Here is a 22,380-nt window from a genome sequence, read left to right as displayed (position 1 = left end):
CAATCGCTGAGTTGACACCCAAAATTGGTGAGCAAAGAGTTGAGATGCGAATGACGAGCACAATGGGCGTGACAGGCTGAAAATGTGATGAAAGTTTGTGGAAGGAGATATGTTGATGAAGATATGAATTTTAGACAAATAAATAAGCCAGACATGTTGCCATATATAAATATCGTTCTTATATGTACTACTTAGCTATCGATTGTTGTTATGCCAAGTTCTATCGATAGGCGCAATAATGTAAATACTTAAGCTATATAACTATCGAGTAGTTCTGTTTTTCATATTCAGCTTATAACTCGAAATAGTCGAATAGTGCCTGAGTTCCTTGATAAGTTCACGAGTTGACAGGGCTTATATGGTTTTTGTATAAGTACATAGAATATCCAAATCTACATATATACTAGACAAGAAGCTAAGGCATATTTATATAATTTCAACAATCATGTAGATGTATGTATATGTATAAAGATTATCTATATCTTGGAAAGAGTCCTAGGCATATTTGAACCATTTTAACATTCATGTATATTAAAAAGACTTTCTAGGAAAAAGTCGGTGGCATATTAATAAAATTCCACATTATAAAATACCATATTTCTAAAATTTAAAATATTATATAAAACTACGATGTTAGATCAGTAAATATATTTATTAAATTTACATTCGGGTTTATATAAAATTTAAACTAACTTAAACTTGCGCTTTCGGCTTTTTCAAGTAAAAATTATCTATGATTTTCACTTAGTTTCTCAAGCACTATAAAGTCTCTGTTATTTTTCTCCGTACTTTTTTTTCACAAAATCATTTTATCCATATAAATGCCTATGATGCCCACTGTCTGTCAGTTTGTCTGTTCTACCATATGCCCTTTGCACACACTCAGTTTGTCGGTTCACTTTTTTTTTATTGCCGGACTCTCGGTCGAGAGTTGGTCTGGACGGCATTGGCAGCTGCCAGTGTTGTGTAACGCACAGAGTCGAGCCTAGCCTAGGTCGAGGTATTTTGTCAATTAACGCTTAATGTGCAGCGCTTACAATGTGTTCTTCTTCATCTTGCTTGCATTCCCTTAACTGTCAGCCGACTCTACATTCCCGGCAATGCTAGGCGTGGCCCCAAGATTTCGGGCGGGGAACGTGTGGGAGATAGTCCAGGCGGAGGCTGCAGCATTGCATTTCAAATTTCAATTTACCGACAACTGTTTCGATTGCTTACATTGATTTATTTACAATGTTATTGTTCGTTGTGTTGTCGTTGTTGTTGTTGTTGTTGCTGTTGTTGATGTTGTTGTTGTTTGTTGTTTGTGCGGTTTCGCATTGGGTCTCAGGGCTTTTGTGAGTTCGCTGCACTCTCTAATCCACTAATACTCAAACTGTGCCAGCTCGCAGCTCGCATTCGCAGCGATTCATATCGATTTGAAGCGGGTTTTTGGTTACCTCTCGCTTCCTTTCCTCCTCCCCTCTCTGGCATTGGTATTGAAATGGATTTATTTGGCTCGGCAAAATATTTGGCAGGTCCCGTTGCAGAGCTTTGCCTTTATTTTTTTCCCCGCCAGTGTTGGATAACGGTTTTACATGCTATCCATGCAGTATGCGATAGTTGCTGTTTACTACTGGTGGGCGTGGCAGTTGCCAATAGTACAATAGCATTAAAAACCAGCTGCATTGTGCATTGTGCATGTGTGTGCTTGCTTCTTATTGCACAATATTTATTTGATTTGCCCCCGCCTCTCCCTCTCCCTCTGACAACACTCAACTGCCCAAAAAAGGCTCACAAAAGATTATTATTTAGTGCAGCTTCCAACAATGGCGTCAGTCAATGCACACGATATCGAAAAATGTATAAAATATAATTTGCAAAGCTCTGCACCTGCACTTGTATTGGCCATTATGTAGTAGAACAACAGAAATAACAGCAAACCAAACTGTAAAAACAATAGAGAAATTGATCAATGCTCGTATATTGTGTTTGATTTTGTAGTTTTCCTTGGGACTTCACTAAATTTCAGTATAGCTTTGAAATTGTGATCACATATACCGCTGTCAATAAATATGTAACTCCAATGTGAAACGAAATTTTCAAATTTTTTTTTTATTAAGCTCCCGAGATTAGGGAACTTACAGCCTTTCGAAAACAACATCAACAACAAGAACGTCAAGGGAAAGTGCGAGCAGCTTGACATCGAAGCAAGGAGCAACCACTCAGGGGTCGCCATCCTTGACACACACGTACATATACATATATTGTCATATGTTCAGTGTGAGTCTAAATTTTCGAATCGTTTGAATTATTTATTTTTTTTCAAGATTGCAGAGCTGCAAGGAAAACGAATTTAGGAAGAATGCGCAACGACAGCGAAGGTATTGATGTGGGCACAACCACCGAGGGGGATGAACGCTCCGACCCCGAGGGCATGCACTCGGAGGGCGACGATGCCAGGGTCCTGCCCAGCGGCAGCCGCACTTTGGACAAACGCCTCAATCCGGAGGCACCCGACTTTGTGCCCGGCGTAAGAAACGGCCTGCTGGCCGCCAAAATAGTCGAGGACTGTAGGTAGCCGATATGGTGTGGTCGTAACCCATTCATGTTGTTCCACTGTCCTAGCTAAACCACGACTGCCAGTGGCCAACTACACACGCTGGAGCAGTGCTGCTGGTGAGGATGTCTCATACGGACCGCGCTACGATGGCATCTGGAGCGAGAGCCGCCTCCAGGCCAAGACCCTAGCCGAAGCGCAGCCGAACATCGTCGAGTCTGTGGGTGACCGGAAGCAGCCGCAGCAGCCACAGACACACCCACAGCCACAGCCACAGCCACAGCCAAAGTTGAAGCAGCCGTCGTTGAAGAAGCGATCCAAGATCCGTTGCCAATTCGAACTCGAGCCCGGCTCCGACACAGCACCGACTGGTCGCTGCTGTGCCTGCGAAATCATGTAGTGTTAGTTTTGTTCCATATGTATATATATATGTACTTGTATGTATATATATGTATAGTTAACTTTTTTTTTTTTTTTTTTGGATAGTTGTACTTTTTCAAGCATTGTCTCACTATATTTAAGAGAATAAACGCCTAAATGACATGGCTGCCCACCTGCCGCCCCGTCTTCGGCCTTGCCGCGCGCCCCAGGACGAGCTACTTTGTCCTGACTTTCCTAATGATGTTGAATATGCATTGAAAGTTTTGCCTTGACGCGAAAATTTGCTTGCGCCCAGAAACTTGGCTTCTCGCATGCAGCCAGCCAGGCAGCCTCACCTGAGCGCAGGTAGTTGCCCGCATCGTTGACTTTGCCCTCCAGCTGACTGCACTTGCACAACCTTCAGCCTGATTGTAGATTGTATATCTCCCGCTCTGCCTCTCCTCTCTGCCCCTCTTTGGGGGTGCTGGCACTTTTGTTTTTGGGCGTCCATAAGTGGCTTAAACTCTCTGCCTCTGTGAGCGTAATGAGAAAAGTTTCGTGTCTTTTCATGTCTCATTTAGAGCTGAAAGCAATGTACGCTGAATTGTTGCACAAGTTGGTTAAGCGACAACAGCCGAGCCGAGATGACAGACCCCGAAATGGACGCAGCTGCCCTCACGGCTGACGCTCTCGCTGACTTTTGAATGATTAAAATGGGGCTCGCGGCCATAATTGCACCCGCGGCCGCCCCTGCTCCTGCTCCTGCTCCCTCACTCACTCACTCACGCTGCCATGTGAGAGCAGCTGCACTATTTGGGCGGAAACAATTACCAACTTGTATGCAAAAGTGCAAATTGTCGAGCAAGCAGCTTTGCTCAATGTCAACCACACAGACATGCACGCACACATCCCGTGCACTCGCCCAAATGGAGGCGAACTTTTATGATGGAAATAATACAATATAATAAAATATAATATAATATTTATAATATGACGACTTATTAACTGCCTCTATCACTGTCTCACTCAATCTCATTCTATGTTTCAATTCATCTCACTCTTGTCTTTCTATTCTCTCTCGCTTATTTGTACCTCTCTATCCCTCTCTGTCTCTCTCTATTATCTATCTATCTCTCAGTCTCGTTCTCTTTTCGCTCTATATCCCACTCCCTATCTGTCTATATATATATCGATCTATCTATCCTATCTATCTACCTATTATCCTATCTGTCTATCTATATCTCCGTCTCTTAATTCCACATTCCTTTTTTTGCCTTGCACAACAATTATTTTGGTTTCTCTTTCTTTCTATCTCTTAACTTTCTTGCTCTTGTTTGGTTTGAGATCCAAATGTAAAATCTGTTTCTCTCTCATATATACACTTGATGTGTATCTTTCTGTTCTCTCACTTAGTCTCTATACCCCGTGTAATTATTTGATCTCTTCTCGTTTTGTATCTTTCTCTTTCTCTCATTTTCAGCTTACCTTTGTTTATCACATGTTCTTCTTTCGCATTACCAGTTTCTCTCTCTCCATCGCTCTCGGTCTATCATTTCTCTTATTACATATTTCATTCACTATATGTATTTCATTCTCCCATTCCCTATTGATCTCTCCTTATCATTGAATCTCTATCTCTATCTCTCTCTCTCTATCTCTCTCTCTCTCTCTCTCTCTCTCTCTCTCTCTCTCTCTCTCTCTCTCTCTCTCTCTCTCTCTAACATTATCTCTTTCTTTTTCTCCCAATATTCATATGCCTCTTTCTCTTTCCTTGTTCCACTCACCAATTCTCAATTTCTAGAATTCTTGGTCATATTCGTCTTCTTGCCTTGTTTTTCTCTTAGTGTACAGACACGAACAGATAATGGGGACACCTGTGTGCCTTGCTGTGCCATTGTCAATGTGTCCCGCATCTGTCCGTTCCATTGCTTACTGTCTGTCTGTCTCTCTGTCTCTCTGTCTATCTGTCTGTCTGTACGTTCGCCACCTACGACGACTATGCTGGCAATTTCCGTGCAGTTTTGCCTGCTGTTTGTTTATGAAACAAGTCACGTAAATGTCGACGCTCGCTGCGGGGGCGTTGAACTGAGCACACGGTCTAAATGGGCGTGCCGGCACCTTCTGATGTCAGACCTTGTTGCCATTGTTGTTCTTGGTGTTGTTGTTGTTGTTGCTCCTTCTCTTTGCCACTTTTCGGCAAATCGAAAACGTAGCAATTGTCAAGTAGCACGTCACCTGCGAGGCAATTGGCCATGGCAAATGTAACTTACCCCCACTCACACACCCTATCGCTCTCTCTCTCTCTCTCTCTCTCTCTCTCTCTATCTTTCTCTTTGCCTGTCTCTCACTCTTTTTCTAGGCCAAAAAGTTGGCGATCTTTTGGTGCGCCGCACGCTGATTGTTGACATTTGACTGTTTGTTTCTTTGTTCAACTTGTCGCCGCATGCATATTCATAGCGCAAATATTTTTGTTGGCCATCGAGCGCATGTTTACAGCGACGCACGGAAATACACAACAGAAAAAAAGACAACAACAAGAAGGACAACACAAATATTCCAACAGCAGGCAATAAATGCCGCCGGCTAACCGACAATGATGCCCCATTCATGATTTATGCATCGATTTCAAATCACAAACCCCCCCAAAAAAAAAGGTAAACAATTGTGCCCAACTTGCAAATGAATAAAACGAGACCGAGAACTGACTAATGCAAAACTATAGAAAAATAATGGAAATACAAATAAAATTAAGCATAAAACACACATTTCTCTGTGTATTTGTAAACGGGCATCCACATATATATTTCATGATAAATATCGTGGCGCTTCGTTAAAATGACAACCATTTCAATAACCAAATAGTTTTTCATTCGCTCAGCAATAATCTATTTAGAGAGTTGTATTAGCTGATCACATATAGCATTCCATCGAAAGCTTTTAAATATGTGAAAAGTGATTCCACGAACGGATTTGCTTGACTGTTTTGTATTTTGTGTACCTGAATATTTAATACTATATTTTAAATTTTTTGAATATATTGCAAATATGTGTACATATGTATATATATATAAATATATGAATATATATAAATATATAAATAGTTTTACTTTTTCACATTTAATTCTGATATTTAATATACATACAATGTTGAATTAAAAACATTTTTTTTTTAATTTAATATAATTAAAATATAACTATATATGTATGTATAAAATTCTGTATATTCATTGAATATTTTATTTTAAATATTCAAATAATTGTAAAGCTTTATTATAAACATTAAGCAAATAAAATTATTCCACAGAATTTTCGTTAAATATTTGATTTATTATTCATTTAAGAAATATATTTATGTACTTATGGAAATAATTATATTTATATATTCATTTAGTAAATTTAAAAAATGTTGATGTAGATTTTTAAGGTATAATATATTTAAGAAAAATTTATATATGGATTATAAGTTATATATTTATTTATTATATATTTTTTTTATTTTTTATAATTTTTTTTGTATTATGTATGGAAAATTGCATTTGTAATCAAATGCAAATTAAGAATTTCTATTAATTACATCATATATATTTTAATATAAGTATAACCCAATTTGCACACACTTCTCGGCCATATAAAGGGTATTTGCCAGTCGTGCATCTGCTCCTTGTTGCTTTGCTCAATATATATTTTTGCCGACAGACAGCCGATGCCTGGCACTTTTAGTTAAATTGAGCAACAAACACGTTTGGCAATAAAACTGATTCCACTACCGAAGGCAGCCACCCCTTTGGAAAAAAACCCTACTCGATTTTCCATTTCCATCTATACACATATATATTTATATACATATATAGCTGGAGCGACCCGAAAATGCCCGCCGCATTGCGCTGGCGGAGTTTTGCACATTCTAACAGATTTATTTCACTCGAAATAGTTTCATTTTAGTTGCATTATTGTTATTGTTACGTTAGTTATTGTTGTTATAGTTGTTGCTCGTGCTGTTTGCCAGAGCAACTGTGGAAAGTTTTTCTATTATTTTCAAATTTAACTTTGCCATTTGTTTGAATTTCGTGTGAGTGAGCAAAAGGAATCAGGGTAACGGCGGCCATCTAAATGGAAGGGCGTACCCAAATGCTCTGCTATCAGTTCAGCCTTCACATGTATGAATTATACTAACGTACTATTTATAGGAATGTAAAACTTTTAAATGCACTCACATCGATGCGTTCACAGTGCGTATGAATAATCGAAAACTAGAAAAGGGATTTGGATGTAACTAAAACGAGATAATAAATGCCTGAATATATTGCAGAGTGTTGATATTAAAGTAGATACGGAACTCTGAACTTATTTCGAGTCATTTCTATTTTGTGTTATTCAGTTATAGATGTTGTTACAGTATAAGGGGATAATCAAAAAACAAATACAAAAATATAAAATGTTCGTCATTTTCTAAAACGAAGTTTCTGGGGAAATTCTAAAATTTATTCAACATAAAAAAAAAAAAAACCTCAATTAAACTCCAATACATTTCAAATTCATTCATTTAGCCTATAATGTATCCTTTATATATTCTTATATTGTATTATTTATTCTTATATTCCTTCACCCTCAACAATTCTTAATAGTTTCATAGTTTTATGTATTCAAACATGAATATGGAATAATCAACCATCCTCAACGAAACAATTTAGCATACAGACATGGGAAAACATAAGAGATGTCTGCTCTAGTTACATCAGAGACCATAGCGATATGGTCATGTTTTTTTGAAAGTAAATTTCATATAGATGTCGCTCTTTGACGCGACTAAATTTTTAATTGAAAGACTATTTTGAGTTTCTCTGAATACAGACATTAAAATAGAAAATAAAATTTTTAAATCAGATATTTCACTATATAGCAAAAATCAACCCTCATTAAATAAATGAAATGTCCCTCAATTATTCACATGCAGTGCCAATGCATAATAAAAAAAAAAAGTAAATAAATGCACAGAAAAGAAAACTAACAAAATGATTGAAAAATGCAGCATCATATATTTGATAGTAAATATTTAAAAAATAATTTAAGTCCATATTATTGCTCTTTTTGTTACTTTTTAATTTTATTATTTATTTTATTTTTTCTGATAAGCTTTTAATTAAAATGATTATTTAAGCATAATACGCTTTTATATTAATTCCAGAAATAGTATATCAAAGGCTATTCATTAATAAATCTCTCTGAAATACTTGTGTATGCAATATGAATGAGCATTGCGCTTGTATACATTTTATAAAAAGGGCATTTCGTAGAGAAAAATCTTATAAAAATGTTAAAAAATCTGTTTCCCTATAAATTCCCTGGTGCAACTGCTTTTCATCTCCCGTCTTTAGCCATTTGAAATATTCATGCGCTTAAAGCACTTCAACACGCTGTGCTCAGTCACTGCCTGTTTACAGATTTCAGTCAGTTGAATTTGATAGTACAGCTAAAACATAGCCCCTAAGCCTCAGTGTTGCCTCTGCTACCTGCTGCTGCTGCTGCTGCATCATGCCCACCTGGCCGTGTGGCAGCTGCAGCTGGTTGACACTCGCGTCTCGCTGTTCGCTGCCCAAAACAAACACAGCGCAAAAGGTGCCCAAATTACTGCCGGTTCGTGTTGCTGTTGTTGCTGTTGTTGTTGTCGCTGGTGTCAGTGTTGCCACCTTGTTGTACAGAACATTAAATACAAAAAAAAAAAGAAAGTGAGAAAAGTAGGAGGAAGATAACAACATGGCCGCACAAACAGTTGCAAATGTTGCATTTGCATGCATGGCCAGACGTTCGCCAGTGGCCACGGCTACTCGCCTCGTCGTCCTCGTACAGGTGAGCGTCGCTGCTATTTAGACAAGTGACATATGCGCCACACACACACACACGCACGCACACAGACACAGTTCATGCAACATGCAAAATGGTGTGTCAAAAAGGAAAGCAGCGTCGCTTCGCTCGCTCGCTGCAGCAGATAGCAGTCGACTTTGCCAACACCTGCGGCAACAGCTGCTGCTGCTGCTCTGCCACTGCTCTGCCACTGCGCTGCTGCAGCGCTTAAGAGGAAACGCTGGCTGCGCGCAAATTGCAGGAAACCGGGCAACGGCGAATGGCAAGCACCGAAACGAGAAGTGACAAACAAACGAGGCAAACAAACAGAGCTGGCAGAAGGCAAACTAAACAACAAACTGGGCGCACTCTATACCCAGTGGAAATGTAACCAAAATAACAGGGTATACTGCAGTCAATCACATGCGGATCATCACTCTACATTGACAGCCAAGTTAACATTGCCATGTCGTGCTGTTATAATAAGTGTGGCCTCACATGCATACATATCCACATATTTATAAACCGTTTCGTATTGCTTAATTGCAGCTCACATGGTATGGCGATGCGTTGTCAGATAAGGCGCCAGCTAACACCTCTATAGGTCACAATACACAGGTGTATATAGTTCACCTGTAACCAATCGATGGGCTCTGAAACGAACAGTAAACATGGACAGGCCTTACTTAAGGCGAAATATGTAAAACAACATAAGAGAGCATATAAAAGTTATCGGAATTTGTTAAGTGTTTACTAAATTAGTTAAGCAAACAGCTGAAAAGCAACACTAGTATTCGTAAATGATAGGCACGTAATAAAAATCTTTAGCTGCACAAGATAAGGAATTATAGATTTCAATACGAAAGACGTGTGAGATTGTGGTGAATGCTAAATATCTCCTGATGTACTTTTATATAAATATTTCTAGATGATTTTCTTCAGGGACAGTTTCTTTCTATTTAGTTTAGTCTCTCGTCGAAGCTTTTCTTGTTTCTGTCTGCAATAACTACAGATGTTTGCCTCTCTATCTTTCGAGCTCTATAAATAATATACATAATAATAATATGTATGTGTATATTTCAACCTCTCTTTATATATATCTCTCTTTACCTCTCCCTATGTCATTCTTTTTATCTCTTTTTCTCTCTCTGTCCCTCATTCAATTTCGACCTCTCTCTGCTTATCGCAGTCTCTATTTCGTCTTTCTCTTTCTCTCTCTTTTTTTTCTCTCTCTATCTCTCTTTATCTTACTCTCTATCTCACACCTTCTATCATCCTATATTTTACACTAGATCTCACACTCTTTCTCTCTCTCACCATTTTTCTGCCTCTCTCTCTCTCTTTTCTCATGCAACTCCTTTTCTATCTGACCCTTTCCTTTTTTCTCTATCTGTGTTATTCATATTCTTTTCTCTCATCATTCTGTCTCCTTTTCTTCTGACATTATATATCTTTATTGCTGCTTCCATCTACGCCCGTGTCTATATTTCTATTTCTATTACTCTCTCTCTTTCTCTCTCTCTCTCTCTCTCCGTCTCTCTGTCTCTCTCTCTCTCTCTTTCTCCATCCCTCTCTTCGCCTAAACCATAAATATATTCCATTGCCCTTTACTGGGTATCTGCTAGTCGTTCACAATTGCCTAGCCCACTCCTGCTTGTTGTTTTTTATGGTTTTCTTGTCACAGCATCCTGTGTGCCTGCCCCGTTACCCTGATGTTTTGACACAGTTCACAGAACTTGCAAGCGCAATTTGTTGTTGTTGTTGTTGTTTTTTCAGTTTTTAGTTGCAATTAAACATGGAACTGCCACAGCGAACGGGCAAATGTACAACTGCAGCGACAGACAACGAGAACAGAGAGAAAGAGAGAGAGAGAGAGAGGGAGAGAGAGAGACGTGCAGACATCCGACAGAGCATCGCTCATCAGTGCAGAGTCCAATTTACATGTGCGTGTCTGTGTCTGTCTGTGTGTGTGTGTGTGTGTGTGTGTGTGTGTGTGTAGCCTCGCGTAGCTGTGTTATTGCAACTGAGAAGCGTGAACAAAAAAATGGTGTGAAAAATGAAAGAAATGCGTAGCAAATTTTTGGTTGGCTGCAATTGAATTACGAGCGAAGCCAAACTAACTGCAGGCCAGGGAGGGAGCGGGGGAAGACGGACAGAGCTTGCTCTCAGAACTAATTTGATCCGTAAGTTAAGGCTAGCAGCAACATAATATATAAAGAGAGAGAGAGAGAGAGAGAGAGAGAGAGAGAGAGAGAGAGGGGAGGCAGAGAGTAAGTGAGAGAAAGAACTAATTTGACATGTGAGCTAAAGCCTAAAGCCCAAACCTGTTCAACACCTAAGATATCAAGAAAGGTAGTGGGCAAAAGAGGGGGAGGGTAGAGGCATAAACCAACTCAACAACTGGCATTAGAAATGGATATACATATATTTCTATACAGCTTTAAAGGAGGAAAACCCATGCCAGCTGCTGAAGCGCAAAGGAGCCGCAAACAGAGCCGGAAAGGAAGGAAAGGGAGGGAGGAAAGGAAAATAATATTATCTGGTAACTCACAGCCGAAAACCTGTTGAGCCGCAACAATATTTACGACTCCAGTTTGAATTTCCATAAATAGAAAAGCATAAATAAATATTCCTTAAAACAATTGCTGGCCTGCGAATAGAGATTGGAAACTCGACGCTGCCTCCATGCCATGGACCCATGTCAAAAATCTTCTCATCTCGTGACTTGCTCGATTTGCGTCCATAAATAAACATAAATTTGTACAGATTTGCATTTTGTGCTGACCGCTAAACAAATTGATTCCAATAATAATGATGATAATTGATCGCATGGGGTCACAGTGCGGCTCATGTCAGCACTTGTCAGTTCTGGTCAGTCAATTTGACGCATTTCAATTAGTGATATTATTGTGCGAGCGTCTCTGCATTATTGTCGCATTAAATTTCAATTAAATGGGTCAATCATTTCGAAACAGTAACTCAATCAATGTCCAATTACAGGTGCACAATTATCACACATGAATCAATTTGTATTTATGCTCACAAGTAGATACCATAAAAAATACTGAGTTGTGTAAATAATACTAAAAAAGCCAGCTGTAAATAAAGTTTTTCTCTTCTTCTTGTTTTTTTTTTGGCATGTCAAAAAAGGGCGACAAACCTTTTAAATATTTCTGCACTATTTGTTTTACTGTGGTTGCTGCAGGCTTATATGTTGTGTGTGTGTGTGTGTGTGCAGAGCAACGTATAAATAAATATTTCAGCTGGCCCGTCGCTCTTTTGTTACTAATTAATTTATATCAACATTTCAATGCTAAGCCAAACAAAACAATCAGCTTAATGTCGGCCAAAACACACACACACACACACTAACACAAACACAAACACACACTTGCCCCACATAGATACTAAGCCCTATGTCCTTTCTTGTAAGTGTGGGCAAACAAGGGGGCTGTTCAGAAAGTTTGTATATTATGCCTACGAAATATATACATCAAAATGTTTCTAAAAATAGATTAGCAGAAAAATTTCAACTGTGGAATTGTAAAACTATTTAGATAGAAAAAATGTAAATTGTAGAAATAAATATTTGAATAAACATTTAAAAAAAAAGCATACATATACACAAATACTTATTTATATGCAACATACGATATTTTATTATGATTTCTTTTTTCTTATTGTAAGCAATTGCTAAATTGATTGTGAAATTTCTTTCAGTTCGCACTTTTTTCTAGTCAGATTATTAATTATATTTGATATTTGAATGCAAAGCAAACGAAACAAAAATTGCACAAAAGGTAAATTATTATATTAGTAATATTAGGTTCAATAAATAAGGTAATTGTGATAATTTACTTATTATTTGTATTCGCTTTAAATTCAGGTTATCTATAAAATTATTAAATTTTTTTGATAATGTCATGCAAAAGTATATAATTAAGCTGAATCTATTGTTTCATATTTATTTTTGGTTTATACATATTATATATTTATTATACATTATTTTGCTTTATTAACTATTTGTTATCTTATTTTAATTTTTTTAATAAATAAATAAATCATTTCTAATAAATCATAAATCATCATAAATCATCTAATAAATCATTCATAAATCATTTTCTAAAGAATTTCTCTTGAAAGTAATCTGTATTTTATTTAAAAAAAAAAAAATCTTAATAAACAAACTTGTTTTCTTTTAGTGACACTTTGATCATGATTTTCTTATCTGGATAATTGAAATAAAATAGACATTATAATAAAAATGTTGATAAATAAATATAAAATATATAATAAATATTATAGTAAACATTATTATTTGCTCTCTTATATTTCTCATGTATATGTTTTATTTATTTTAAAATTCAGCTTTTCTTTGAGTCAACCCACTTTTTGGCTGGCTGTGATTGTATTTAAAGGATTAACAGCCTCAAGGCTGCGGCTTTTGCTACTTTCACACGACTGCAGGATTAGCTGGATGGACGACGACAACGAAGACAACGAAGACGACGACGACGTTGGCGATGGCGATGGCGATGTCGAGAGCGAGCAGGAGACTGCCTTCAATGTTTATCTTTGCCAAGAAGCTTTGGCCTGGCTCATTTCTGTTGTTGTTGTTGTTTCGCAGCGCTGTTTGCCTTTTGGCTGACTGTTTAAGTTGGCGCTTTCTTGTCTAGGCACAGGCCGCAGAAACTTTTTGGTCACACATGACGCCCCGTTGGCGTGATTTAAAGTTTCATTGTCGCATCCGGTCGGCGCCCTCAGGAAATTGCAAATTAAATTATGTGTGTGTGTGTGTGTGTGCAAATCGATCATAAAATACTAATTACTCAGCGAACTAAGCACGTTAACACGTAAGAGTGCTGGTCAGGAGGGGGGGGCAGGAAGGACGCTACGAGGAAGGACATGCGACATGGGAACAGCCCGAGCGATTAAAAGCTTAATTATCCCATTGCGACACTTCATTAGTTTGGCCGTCTGCTGGCTGCGTCGCAACTTCTCGCCACGTTTATTGCAATTAATTTTCTTGAGCTCAGTTTCAGTTTTCCGTTTTCGGTTTTCGGTTTGAGTTTTAAGTGCTTTTTCCATGTGTGTGTGTGTGTGTGTGTGTGTGTGGGTGTGGGTGTGTGGGTGTGTCAGCTAATAAGCCGTCGATAGAACGCTCCATTGACCTCTGTCCAGCTGCGGCTATTGCTCATGTGGTCTTCCAAGTCCACCCCACTCACACCTTGGATCATCAGCAGCCACATTTGCTGTCATTGCTCAATTAAGCTGCGCAGCGAGCTCGGCAATATTAAGCTGCCATTGTTTGGCATTTGGGGTCGAGCCATTCACATTTTTATTTTTATTGCTTATATATACGTGGCTAATGGAAATTTCCTGTGCTTTAGATTTGCCGTAGAAACAGCAGAAGAAGCAGACGAAATAAAACTTAAGATTATTTGCTCTGCGCGCTGCTTTCAACAGATTCAATTTGAAACGCAACATTGAATTAAATTACGTGAGTCGGAGTCGAAATTCGTTCGCTGGAACAATTCAAAAAGGGATCCCGAGTGCTGCTTGCTGCCGGCATTGAACCGTGGGCAACTGCCAGACCTAACAATAATATGGCCCACAAAATCGCATAACAATGTAACTGGCTAAATAAAAGAAGCCAAACGGAGTCATATTAAAAGCAATTCTCTGACAAGCAAGAACTACATTAAATAAATAAAATATAAATATAAAAAACATTGCTATCATATCAAGAAAAAAAATGGAAAAAAATAAATAAAAATATTTATATATAGATATATTTATATATTTTTTTTTAATTTTAAATTCAGTTAAATATACAAAGCGCTTAAAATGTAAAAAAAAAATTATTTAAAAAATATAGAGATAAATATAAGAGCATCTGCCTCAAATATGAATTGAATAAGTATATATATTCATTATATATTTATTTATTAGAGATTACATTTAATCAAAAATTAAGACAAGCTGAAGAATTCGTTCAGGCAACTGAGGCCTTCCATTCACATTGAATATAGAGTAGCATATAGAATTATAGAGTATAGAACAGTTGACTTTACAAATATTAAAATTGAGTGAATATATTGCTTTAACGTCTGTATTTATCAATGCAATCGAAATGCTATAAGCAGAATATATTTATAAAATTTAGCATACAGAGAATACATATATTATTGCCGATTTTTCTATACAAAAATAAATAAAAATAATAAATCGTTTAAGCTTTTCGCTTAAGCAACTCAATAGAGAGAATAATCTTGTAATAGTTAAAATTTAGCTACAAATACTTGACAATGCCCTAATCCGAGGATTGACATTGCATATCTCAGCACATGGAGCATATATTGTCATTATCTAAGTCAATAGCCGTGTCAATCTTCTTCTTCCCATAAATAAAGCTGAATATGATGAGCTCTGAATTTTATTCACCTACATCTACGCTATTACTTGCATTGCTATGTAAACTTACTTTTTTTTATATATGTATATATTTAAGAGCCTTAAATTTGGCCACACATATCGCTCAATTAGCCGCATTTGCTCGGTTTTCCATCTTGCATCAGGGAAATCGACATAAATTATGCGCTTTATGCCTTGGCCAGTTGACTTTTTGCATTGAACCCGTTGCATAAATCACAAATGGCACACACACAGACACACACAGTATTGGGTGTGCGAGGTTGCTGGTGCAACCCTCACGTAAATTTTTTTGCTGTTCCCACAATTTGGCACGTGTGATAAACTCAAAATTGTTGCTGCCAGTGGCTGCAATTGGCTGGCTGCGATGGCGACTGCGACTACGGCTGCGACTGCGGCTGTCCGTGTCAGCATTTTGCCGGGGTAGACTTGTGCAGGGAGCGGCCGGGGTATCGGCGCTGCGCGCAAAACTTTGCCAGATTTTTCGGTTATCTGGCACATGTAGTAGTTGACCTTTTGGGTCGGCGCAAAAGTTTTTCCATTTTGCCGCACATTAAAAACTATTAGCTGCGGGCTCCGAATATTCGAGTCGCCATCGAGCAGCCAATTTTTCGGAGTTTTTTCGACTTCGATTGCACAACAATGCAAATGATTTTTCAGCTCGCCATCAGAGATTGATATTCAGTTTACAATCCCAGCAAGGTATTGTATAAGAACGGACTACAGCCTCTTAATAGGATTTTATAGCAGTTGAATTTGTACTGGAATAGATTTCCCAGAGATTTTTGTTATGTTTTTTTTAGGCCAAAATTGAAGTGCACTTACATGCTTTAAGCTAGCTATCTTTAGAGACCAGAATAACTCTGGGCTCGAATACATTAAATTGAAAGAAAGTTGAAGTGATTAAAAAAAAAAAAAAAAAAAAAAAAAAAACATTTTAAATTGTTTTTATGTTGACAGTAGTGAATAAAAAATTTGAACATAAGTAATATAAAATAATTACTTATATATTTTTTTTAGTAATTCAATTAATTTTTTTTTTTTATATAGGTTAATTAAATAATATATATCACTTGTGAAAATAAAAAATATTACAATATTTATTAAAAAAAAAATAATAATATGAATTTGTAAATTTTTTTTGTTTGTTTATTGTTTATTTAATATTATTTTTTTATATTTTTATTTAATAATATTAAGTTTTTTAATCTTAATATATTATTATTTAATAAACAATTTTGTTAATAAATCAATATTTGATTTTACAAAACTAATTGTTTTATTGTATAACAAAATCTGAATTATTTTAAATATATTTTAATTATGTACTTTACAAAATATCATTTAAAATTACTGAAAAAATATCTAATGTTATTAAAGTAATTTTAAAGTATGTATATTAAATCAATAAAGATAGAGATTCTCAGTTTTATGGTTCATGTCTTTTTTAATAAATGACGTCTAGCTTGTAAGTAAACCAAATAACATAGATCTATTGATTTGTAAGATAGTTGTTATAGTATTTCTGCTCTTCAACTCCTCCTCGTTAATAAATCCTTCGTAAAAAAATAAATAAAAATAAAAATCTCTTATAATATGTATAAAATTCTAAAACTCTTTATCTCTGTTCTTCATTCATTCATATGAATTGCTTTGAGCCATCACACGTCCAGCTTAGCTCCTTAAATGGTCGCATTCTCATAACTATAACCGCCGCATACTTAGCCGCAGTCCAAGCGCACGCTTTGGGAATTTAAAGCGTTTAGTTCGAGTGCTCCATCTATGCGTCCCTTCTGTTTACATGACGTCTAATAGGACGTGCACTTGTCGCTTGTCCCCCGACTGCCTATCATGACTGCTCATAGACTTGGAGTTGGCGACATTATGGCCGTCCCTCCTCGCCCCCACGCCCATGGGCAGGGACCATTTAATGGGAACATGCGCCTGCAGCGCTGCAATGCATAAACGAAACATGTTGCCATCAGAGCTGCATGGCTGCAGAGCTGCAGCGTGTGGGCATTTGAGTTGGGGGCGTGGCGCATTAGACCCTGAGGTGTTCGCGTACTTAGGTCAATTACAGTTGGGCGAGGCAGTGAGAGGTGGGAGCCGGGCGATGGGAGGCGATGCGATAACCCTTTGACGCCAGCGTCCACGAAATCTTCTCGTGCGGTTGAATGAACGAGACCCAGCCGGACTCTTTACGCTGTGTTTGCCTGTGCGACTAATTAAAGAACGCGCACGTCGAATCGGCTGCAGGGGCAGGAGTAGCAGCAGGAGGAGCAGGAGCAGCGAAACCACGCGTACGGTTAGAGGCAGCATAGATTTCATTTTTGGCGGCGACTAATGGCTGCACTCTGACCACAGCTGCCGCAGCAGGAGGCGGGAGGCGTGAGGCGTGAGGCGGACAGTAGCGAAGCATTACATTATAACACAAGTGCAAACAGTGCGCCCGACTCTCCACTTTGGCCAGGGTATAAAACAACGACGACATGCCGTTGTAATTTGCAACTTAAAACTGTTGGCCAGCTAGCTGGCAGCGCCGCTAATGCCAAGTGCTGATGCAGCAGCCGCGCGACGCGCTATTTGAATGTGATTTAATGTGAAAGCCAGTGGTGCCCAGAGCGCCCAAAAGGGAAAACCGACCAGTCAGTCCACAAGCCCAACAAAACCAACGCCACCACGCCCGCCACCCGCCACCCGCCATCCGAGCCCACGAAAATGTTCATGTGAAATGAGTCATTACAGATCTGCAATCAGCCAGAGAGCGCTGTCCACAGCACCATCCACAGTTGTCATACCCTCAGCTCATTGAAGAGAGCGTACACAGATGGGGTAGATGGACTTGCTGCATGTGTATGCAACGGGTAGAAGGAGAGTTGCATATATAGGGAGAGTGTCTGTCGGGTATTTGCAATGATGTCCTGGAATTGAATTGGAAATATAGTGAAAGACCTTGACTGATATATAAATAGTGCTGCAAGAGCTCTGCTGGCAGTTTATTATTAACTGGAAAGCAAGTGAATTCACCGATTCGAAATATTCTTAAATATACGTACTCGATAGAAGAACATTGAAGACTGAAGAATGTGACTGGAAATAAGCTAAAGTAAACTAAAATTAGAAAGAGGTGGATAGAGAGAGAGAGAGAGAGAGAGAGAGAGCGAAGGAAAGAGCACAATGCGGTGCGAGGTGACACTGAATGTTACTTGAAGTCCACCTAAACGCATTGCTTCAATCAGTCGAAGCTGCTGGAAAGTGACTGGAAGCCACTCAAAACGAATATAGCTGAGAGTAGAATCGGATGGAACTGGAAACTGATTGGATGCGTCTTAATAGATCAATTGATGATATGGAAGAGCAATGCGCTACTAGCAATCAGTGGGAATCCCATGGAAGAAAACATATTAGAATGTGGACGGTAAACGGTGTTCATGAGTTGAATGCAGCAGAACAACTAGAAAATCACTGTAAGCGAATCAAAAGAGAGATGAGAGCTCTTGGCAAATGATAGGGTCTCTATCGAAAGATAAGTGAAGGGGAATGATGTGAGAATTAATGAGAATTATTGAGAACTATTAAAAGGTAATTGCAAGCAAATTAAAGCATGGTAATGGAATGGAAGCCAATTGAAAGTGAAATCAAATGCTGGCTGACAACTAGCTGAAATTAATTAAGGGGCAATAGGAGTTGTAGTGAATGATGTATAGAGATGCTTCAGTAAAAGTAATAGCCAGCCGTGGGCAAAATCTGTTGAAAGCCTTTTCAGAAAAGAACTTTTCAAAACAGAAAATCTAAAGATGATAGATGGAAAATGATAGATGATAGACGATAGACGATAGATGATAAATGAAAGATAATATATAGTAGATGGCAGATGATAGCTAATAGGTAATAGATGATATTTATTATAAGATAGAAGTTATAAAAGATCAGATACACTCATAAAGACTACTTAAATCGAATAAAGCTATTTGCTGTAGTTTATTGACAGGTATCGATACTATCGCCTTAGATATGTCTCCAATCAAGTGAAATAGCTGCACTTAGTAAAACAGCCAAGCATCTGTTCAATCATTTAACTAAACGCAATTGCTGATATAATATATTCTATACCCACGCAGGGTATTAGCTAGTCACACACTCCCTCCACTGGAGCACTCTAACTTGATGTAGCTGCCCTTGTTGCTCTTCTAGTTGCTGTTGTTGTTGTTGTGGGTCCAATCCGCAGCATTGGCAAAGGCGGCGACCACATCGAGTCATTTGTTAACAACCAGCGCGCGGTTTTGTTACACCAAATGCGCGGAAGTGTGTAGTCGGATGTGGTTAAGCATACGCCATGTTGCCCATCAAAATGTCTCTCTCTGTGTGTGTTTGTGTGTGTCTCTCTCTTTTTTTTTTGTTTTCTATGCTGATGCCACTGTTATTGTTGTTGTTGTTGTTGTTGTTGCTATTGTAATGCTGTTTGCTGTCGTTGCATACTGTTTTTATTTCGCTTCTCGCTTTTTCTTTGTGCATTGGGGTTTTTATTAACCGAAATGCATGAGCATCTATGCACGAATACGCGCGCAATAATGCGAAATTTATGGCACACCAAACGTGACACTCCCCATGACTGTCTGCCGCGCCCTCTCACCTCACTCTCTCTCTCTCTCTCTCTCTCACACACACACATAGCTGGCATATCAGTGCGGAAGCAACTCATTTTGTGTTTGACTGCACAACATTTGAACTTGGATTTTGCATTTGAATTTCGATTCGGATTGCCATTCGCATTTGTATTTCGCTCAGCATGGAGCTTTAATTGTTTTCAAGCTCTGCTGGGCTGGCCAAATTAAACACAATTTATAGAATTTAATTTCGTGTATATGCCCAAACAGCAAACCAAATGGACAATCTGCTCATCTATAAATATATATATATGTATATATATATATATGTATTTTTTTTCTGTTGACCGCAGCGCATTTTGACGGCTTTGTTGTTTAATATATTTTGTTTTGTTTTTTTCTTTTTCTGGTATTTTCATCACAATTTTTGGCTGCTGGCATGCAGTTGATGCGCTCCGCTTTGATTCAATATTGTAAACCCAATGTCTGAAAAAAAAGAAAAGCCCAAAACCGAATATAAAAGCCTAAAAGTTTGGCCAAAGCTACAGCGGCTTTGGCATGCTCTGAAATTACTTAAAGGCTTTAGAGTTGGCTTTTCATAAATTTTCTATTGATTTACCACAAATCCATTTCGTCACACGATTACAGGCTATTTTTCCATTTGTTGTGAGTTCGCTTTTACGATGGCCGAAGTCCTAATGATGCACGGCGTCATCACCACCGACCAGATGATGCATCATCGCAATATAGCACAGCGGATTGTGGAGATGCGAAGCCGCTGGAAGGCGAACTTCAGCTGGTATCCGGCGGCGCAATTGCAGCAGTATTCGCGCTTCGCCGACATCTATAAGGAGAGCAGAGAGAGATATGGCGATGCTGACTTCAAGCGCTATGTCGAAATGAAGCGCCTAAGGGGCATCTACTCCACCGACCTCGATAAGGTCAAACGAGTGGAGTACCAGGCGCTCTCCTGCTATCCCATGGACTATATGAAAGGCATTAGGATATCGCCAACCACAAATGGTGATTATGGCCTGATACCGCCGGCCCATCATCATTTCTGTGACAAAGAGAAAGTTAAGGAACGTTTTACGAATGCTTGAACTTTAGCTTGAAATTGAGCGTGGAAATTGAAAAGAGTTTGCTCGTAAAATAATTGACTAATTGTGCTGCTTAGATTGAAGTTCTTATATGACATCAAACACAAAAGGATATACATAACATATATCAAACAACAGAAATGTGTATATGTAATATATATCCTTCTGCGTTTGCTTTCATATGAGTCATTAACTCCAGCACATTTATTTGAGAGCTCTTCAATCTCATTCCAACTAATCCACGCTTATGTAAAATAACTTAAAATTAAACAATAGATATTAATCGTCACTGCAGAATTAGTTGTTTTAAGGAAATATAAATTATCTTCAGGACTTTGTCTCAAACATCTCTCTTGTCTAAGTAAAGTTTAAGTAAAGCCGTTTCTGGAATCATTAAATTTTAAGCCGTCTGCTACAACCAAATTACAGACACATAAAATATACTCAGGAGCCTCGAATTTATTAAGAAACCTTCTAATAAATTAATAAAATAAACTATTAAACAAAGTACTTTTTATCATTATTATCATTATTATTATATCTAAAAAAAAATTAAAAAATAAAATAAAATATTAGGCAAAATACTTATTTAAAAATCTAAAAAAAAAAAAATAAAATTAAATATAAATAAAAGCAGCATTTAATTTTTAAGTTTTTCTTCTTTTGCTTATGATTCGATAAATCATATTTTGTATGCATTTTTTTTTTTTATTATTTATATTGTTTTTATTTTCCTTATTTTATTATTTTTTTAATTAAATATCTATTATTTATACTGTTTTTATTTTCCTTCTTATATATTTTTTTAAAATTAAATATCTGTGAGCTACAATATTTTTGATAGAAGTGGTCCTCGCAATCTGCAAACGCATCATGCCATCATTGTTTAGCTCTAGACGATTTTTGCCATACAAAATGGACATAGGCCCCATTGGGGCACGCTTCAAAATGCAATGCCGTCTCTCTGAATATCTTCAATTGATATAAATATGTTTCACTTACCAATAAACATGCTCCTCTTTCCGTCTCCTTTCCCCCTACCATAAAGATGACATGAGAATTTCTCTCAGATCGCTAAGCTCCATCGTTTGAATGGACAAAATAGAAGAAGGCGCTGTGCACACTTCTTAAGAAATTCTTAATTTTCTTGAATTTAATTCTATTCCCATATAAATTGATTGTATCAAATTAACAGTTACATTTTTAAGCTTTCTACTTCTCGTAACTCCACTCTCGAATGCTCGCAAAGAGTGTTTAGCACTTTGTCATGGAAAACTGCATCTGGTGTCGAAGCAGCTGCAGTTGCTTTCAGTTGTTTTGTGACTTTTGTGCTTTGCTGTGATTTTAGGTTTAGTTTTTTTTTTTTTACTTAATTTGTATTGAATGTTTGCCTTTGAGTTCCTGCTGCGGTTTGTTTACTGCGGTCGAATGGGCTGCGAGTCATTTGCCCGCTGCCTTTGCCACTTCCATTTAACATTTTCCATTTCATTTCCATTTGCATTTT

The 22,380-nt window shown here is 37.7% G+C and overlaps 2 protein-coding genes across 4 annotated transcripts; both read left to right on the top strand.

The window, feature by feature from the left end:
• Positions 1–1,945: 1,945 nt before the first annotated feature.
• On the top strand, positions 1,946–3,094 carry LOC115562722 (uncharacterized). Of its 3 annotated transcripts, none has more exons than XM_089258252.1 (3): positions 1,946–2,257; positions 2,307–2,549; positions 2,623–3,094. In XM_089258252.1, the coding sequence occupies exons 1-3, from the start codon at positions 2,251–2,253 to the stop codon at positions 2,934–2,936; spliced, it is 564 nt and encodes a 187-aa protein (XP_089114378.1). In that variant the 5' UTR covers positions 1,946–2,250; the 3' UTR covers positions 2,937–3,094. The 3 variants fall into 3 exon arrangements, with proteins under 3 accessions (XP_089114378.1, XP_089114377.1, XP_030240582.1); XM_089258251.1 differs by having other exon boundaries at positions 1,955–2,257; positions 2,605–3,094; XM_030384722.2 differs by having other exon boundaries at positions 1,958–2,259; positions 2,314–2,549; positions 2,605–3,094.
• Positions 3,095–20,280: 17,186 nt separating this feature from the next.
• LOC115562733 (uncharacterized) lies at positions 20,281–21,101 on the top strand. Its single transcript, XM_030384738.2, has one exon. It carries the CDS (start codon positions 20,460–20,462, stop codon positions 20,877–20,879), a length of 420 nt encoding a protein of 139 aa, XP_030240598.1. The 5' UTR covers positions 20,281–20,459; the 3' UTR covers positions 20,880–21,101.
• Positions 21,102–22,380: the final 1,279 nt, after the last annotated feature.

Source organism: Drosophila navojoa, chromosome 3 (genome assembly GCF_054131105.1).
Source record: "Drosophila navojoa isolate 15081-1374.11 chromosome 3, UAZ_NAV_1.0, whole genome shotgun sequence".
Taxonomy (NCBI): Eukaryota; Metazoa; Arthropoda; class Insecta; order Diptera; family Drosophilidae; genus Drosophila; species Drosophila navojoa.
This window is presented reverse-complemented; position numbering and strand designations above follow the sequence as displayed.

Bases quoted from the DNA above. Each gene is read 5' to 3' on its own strand.
- LOC115562722 (XM_089258251.1), top strand. The intron at 2,550-2,604 runs GTAGGTAGCCGA...CCACTGTCCTAG, and splicing joins CGCCAAAATAGTCGAGGACT to CTAAACCACGACTGCCAGTG.
- LOC115562733 (XM_030384738.2), top strand. From the start codon at position 20,460: ATGGCCGAAGTCCTAATGATGCACGGCGTCATCACCACCGACCAGATG.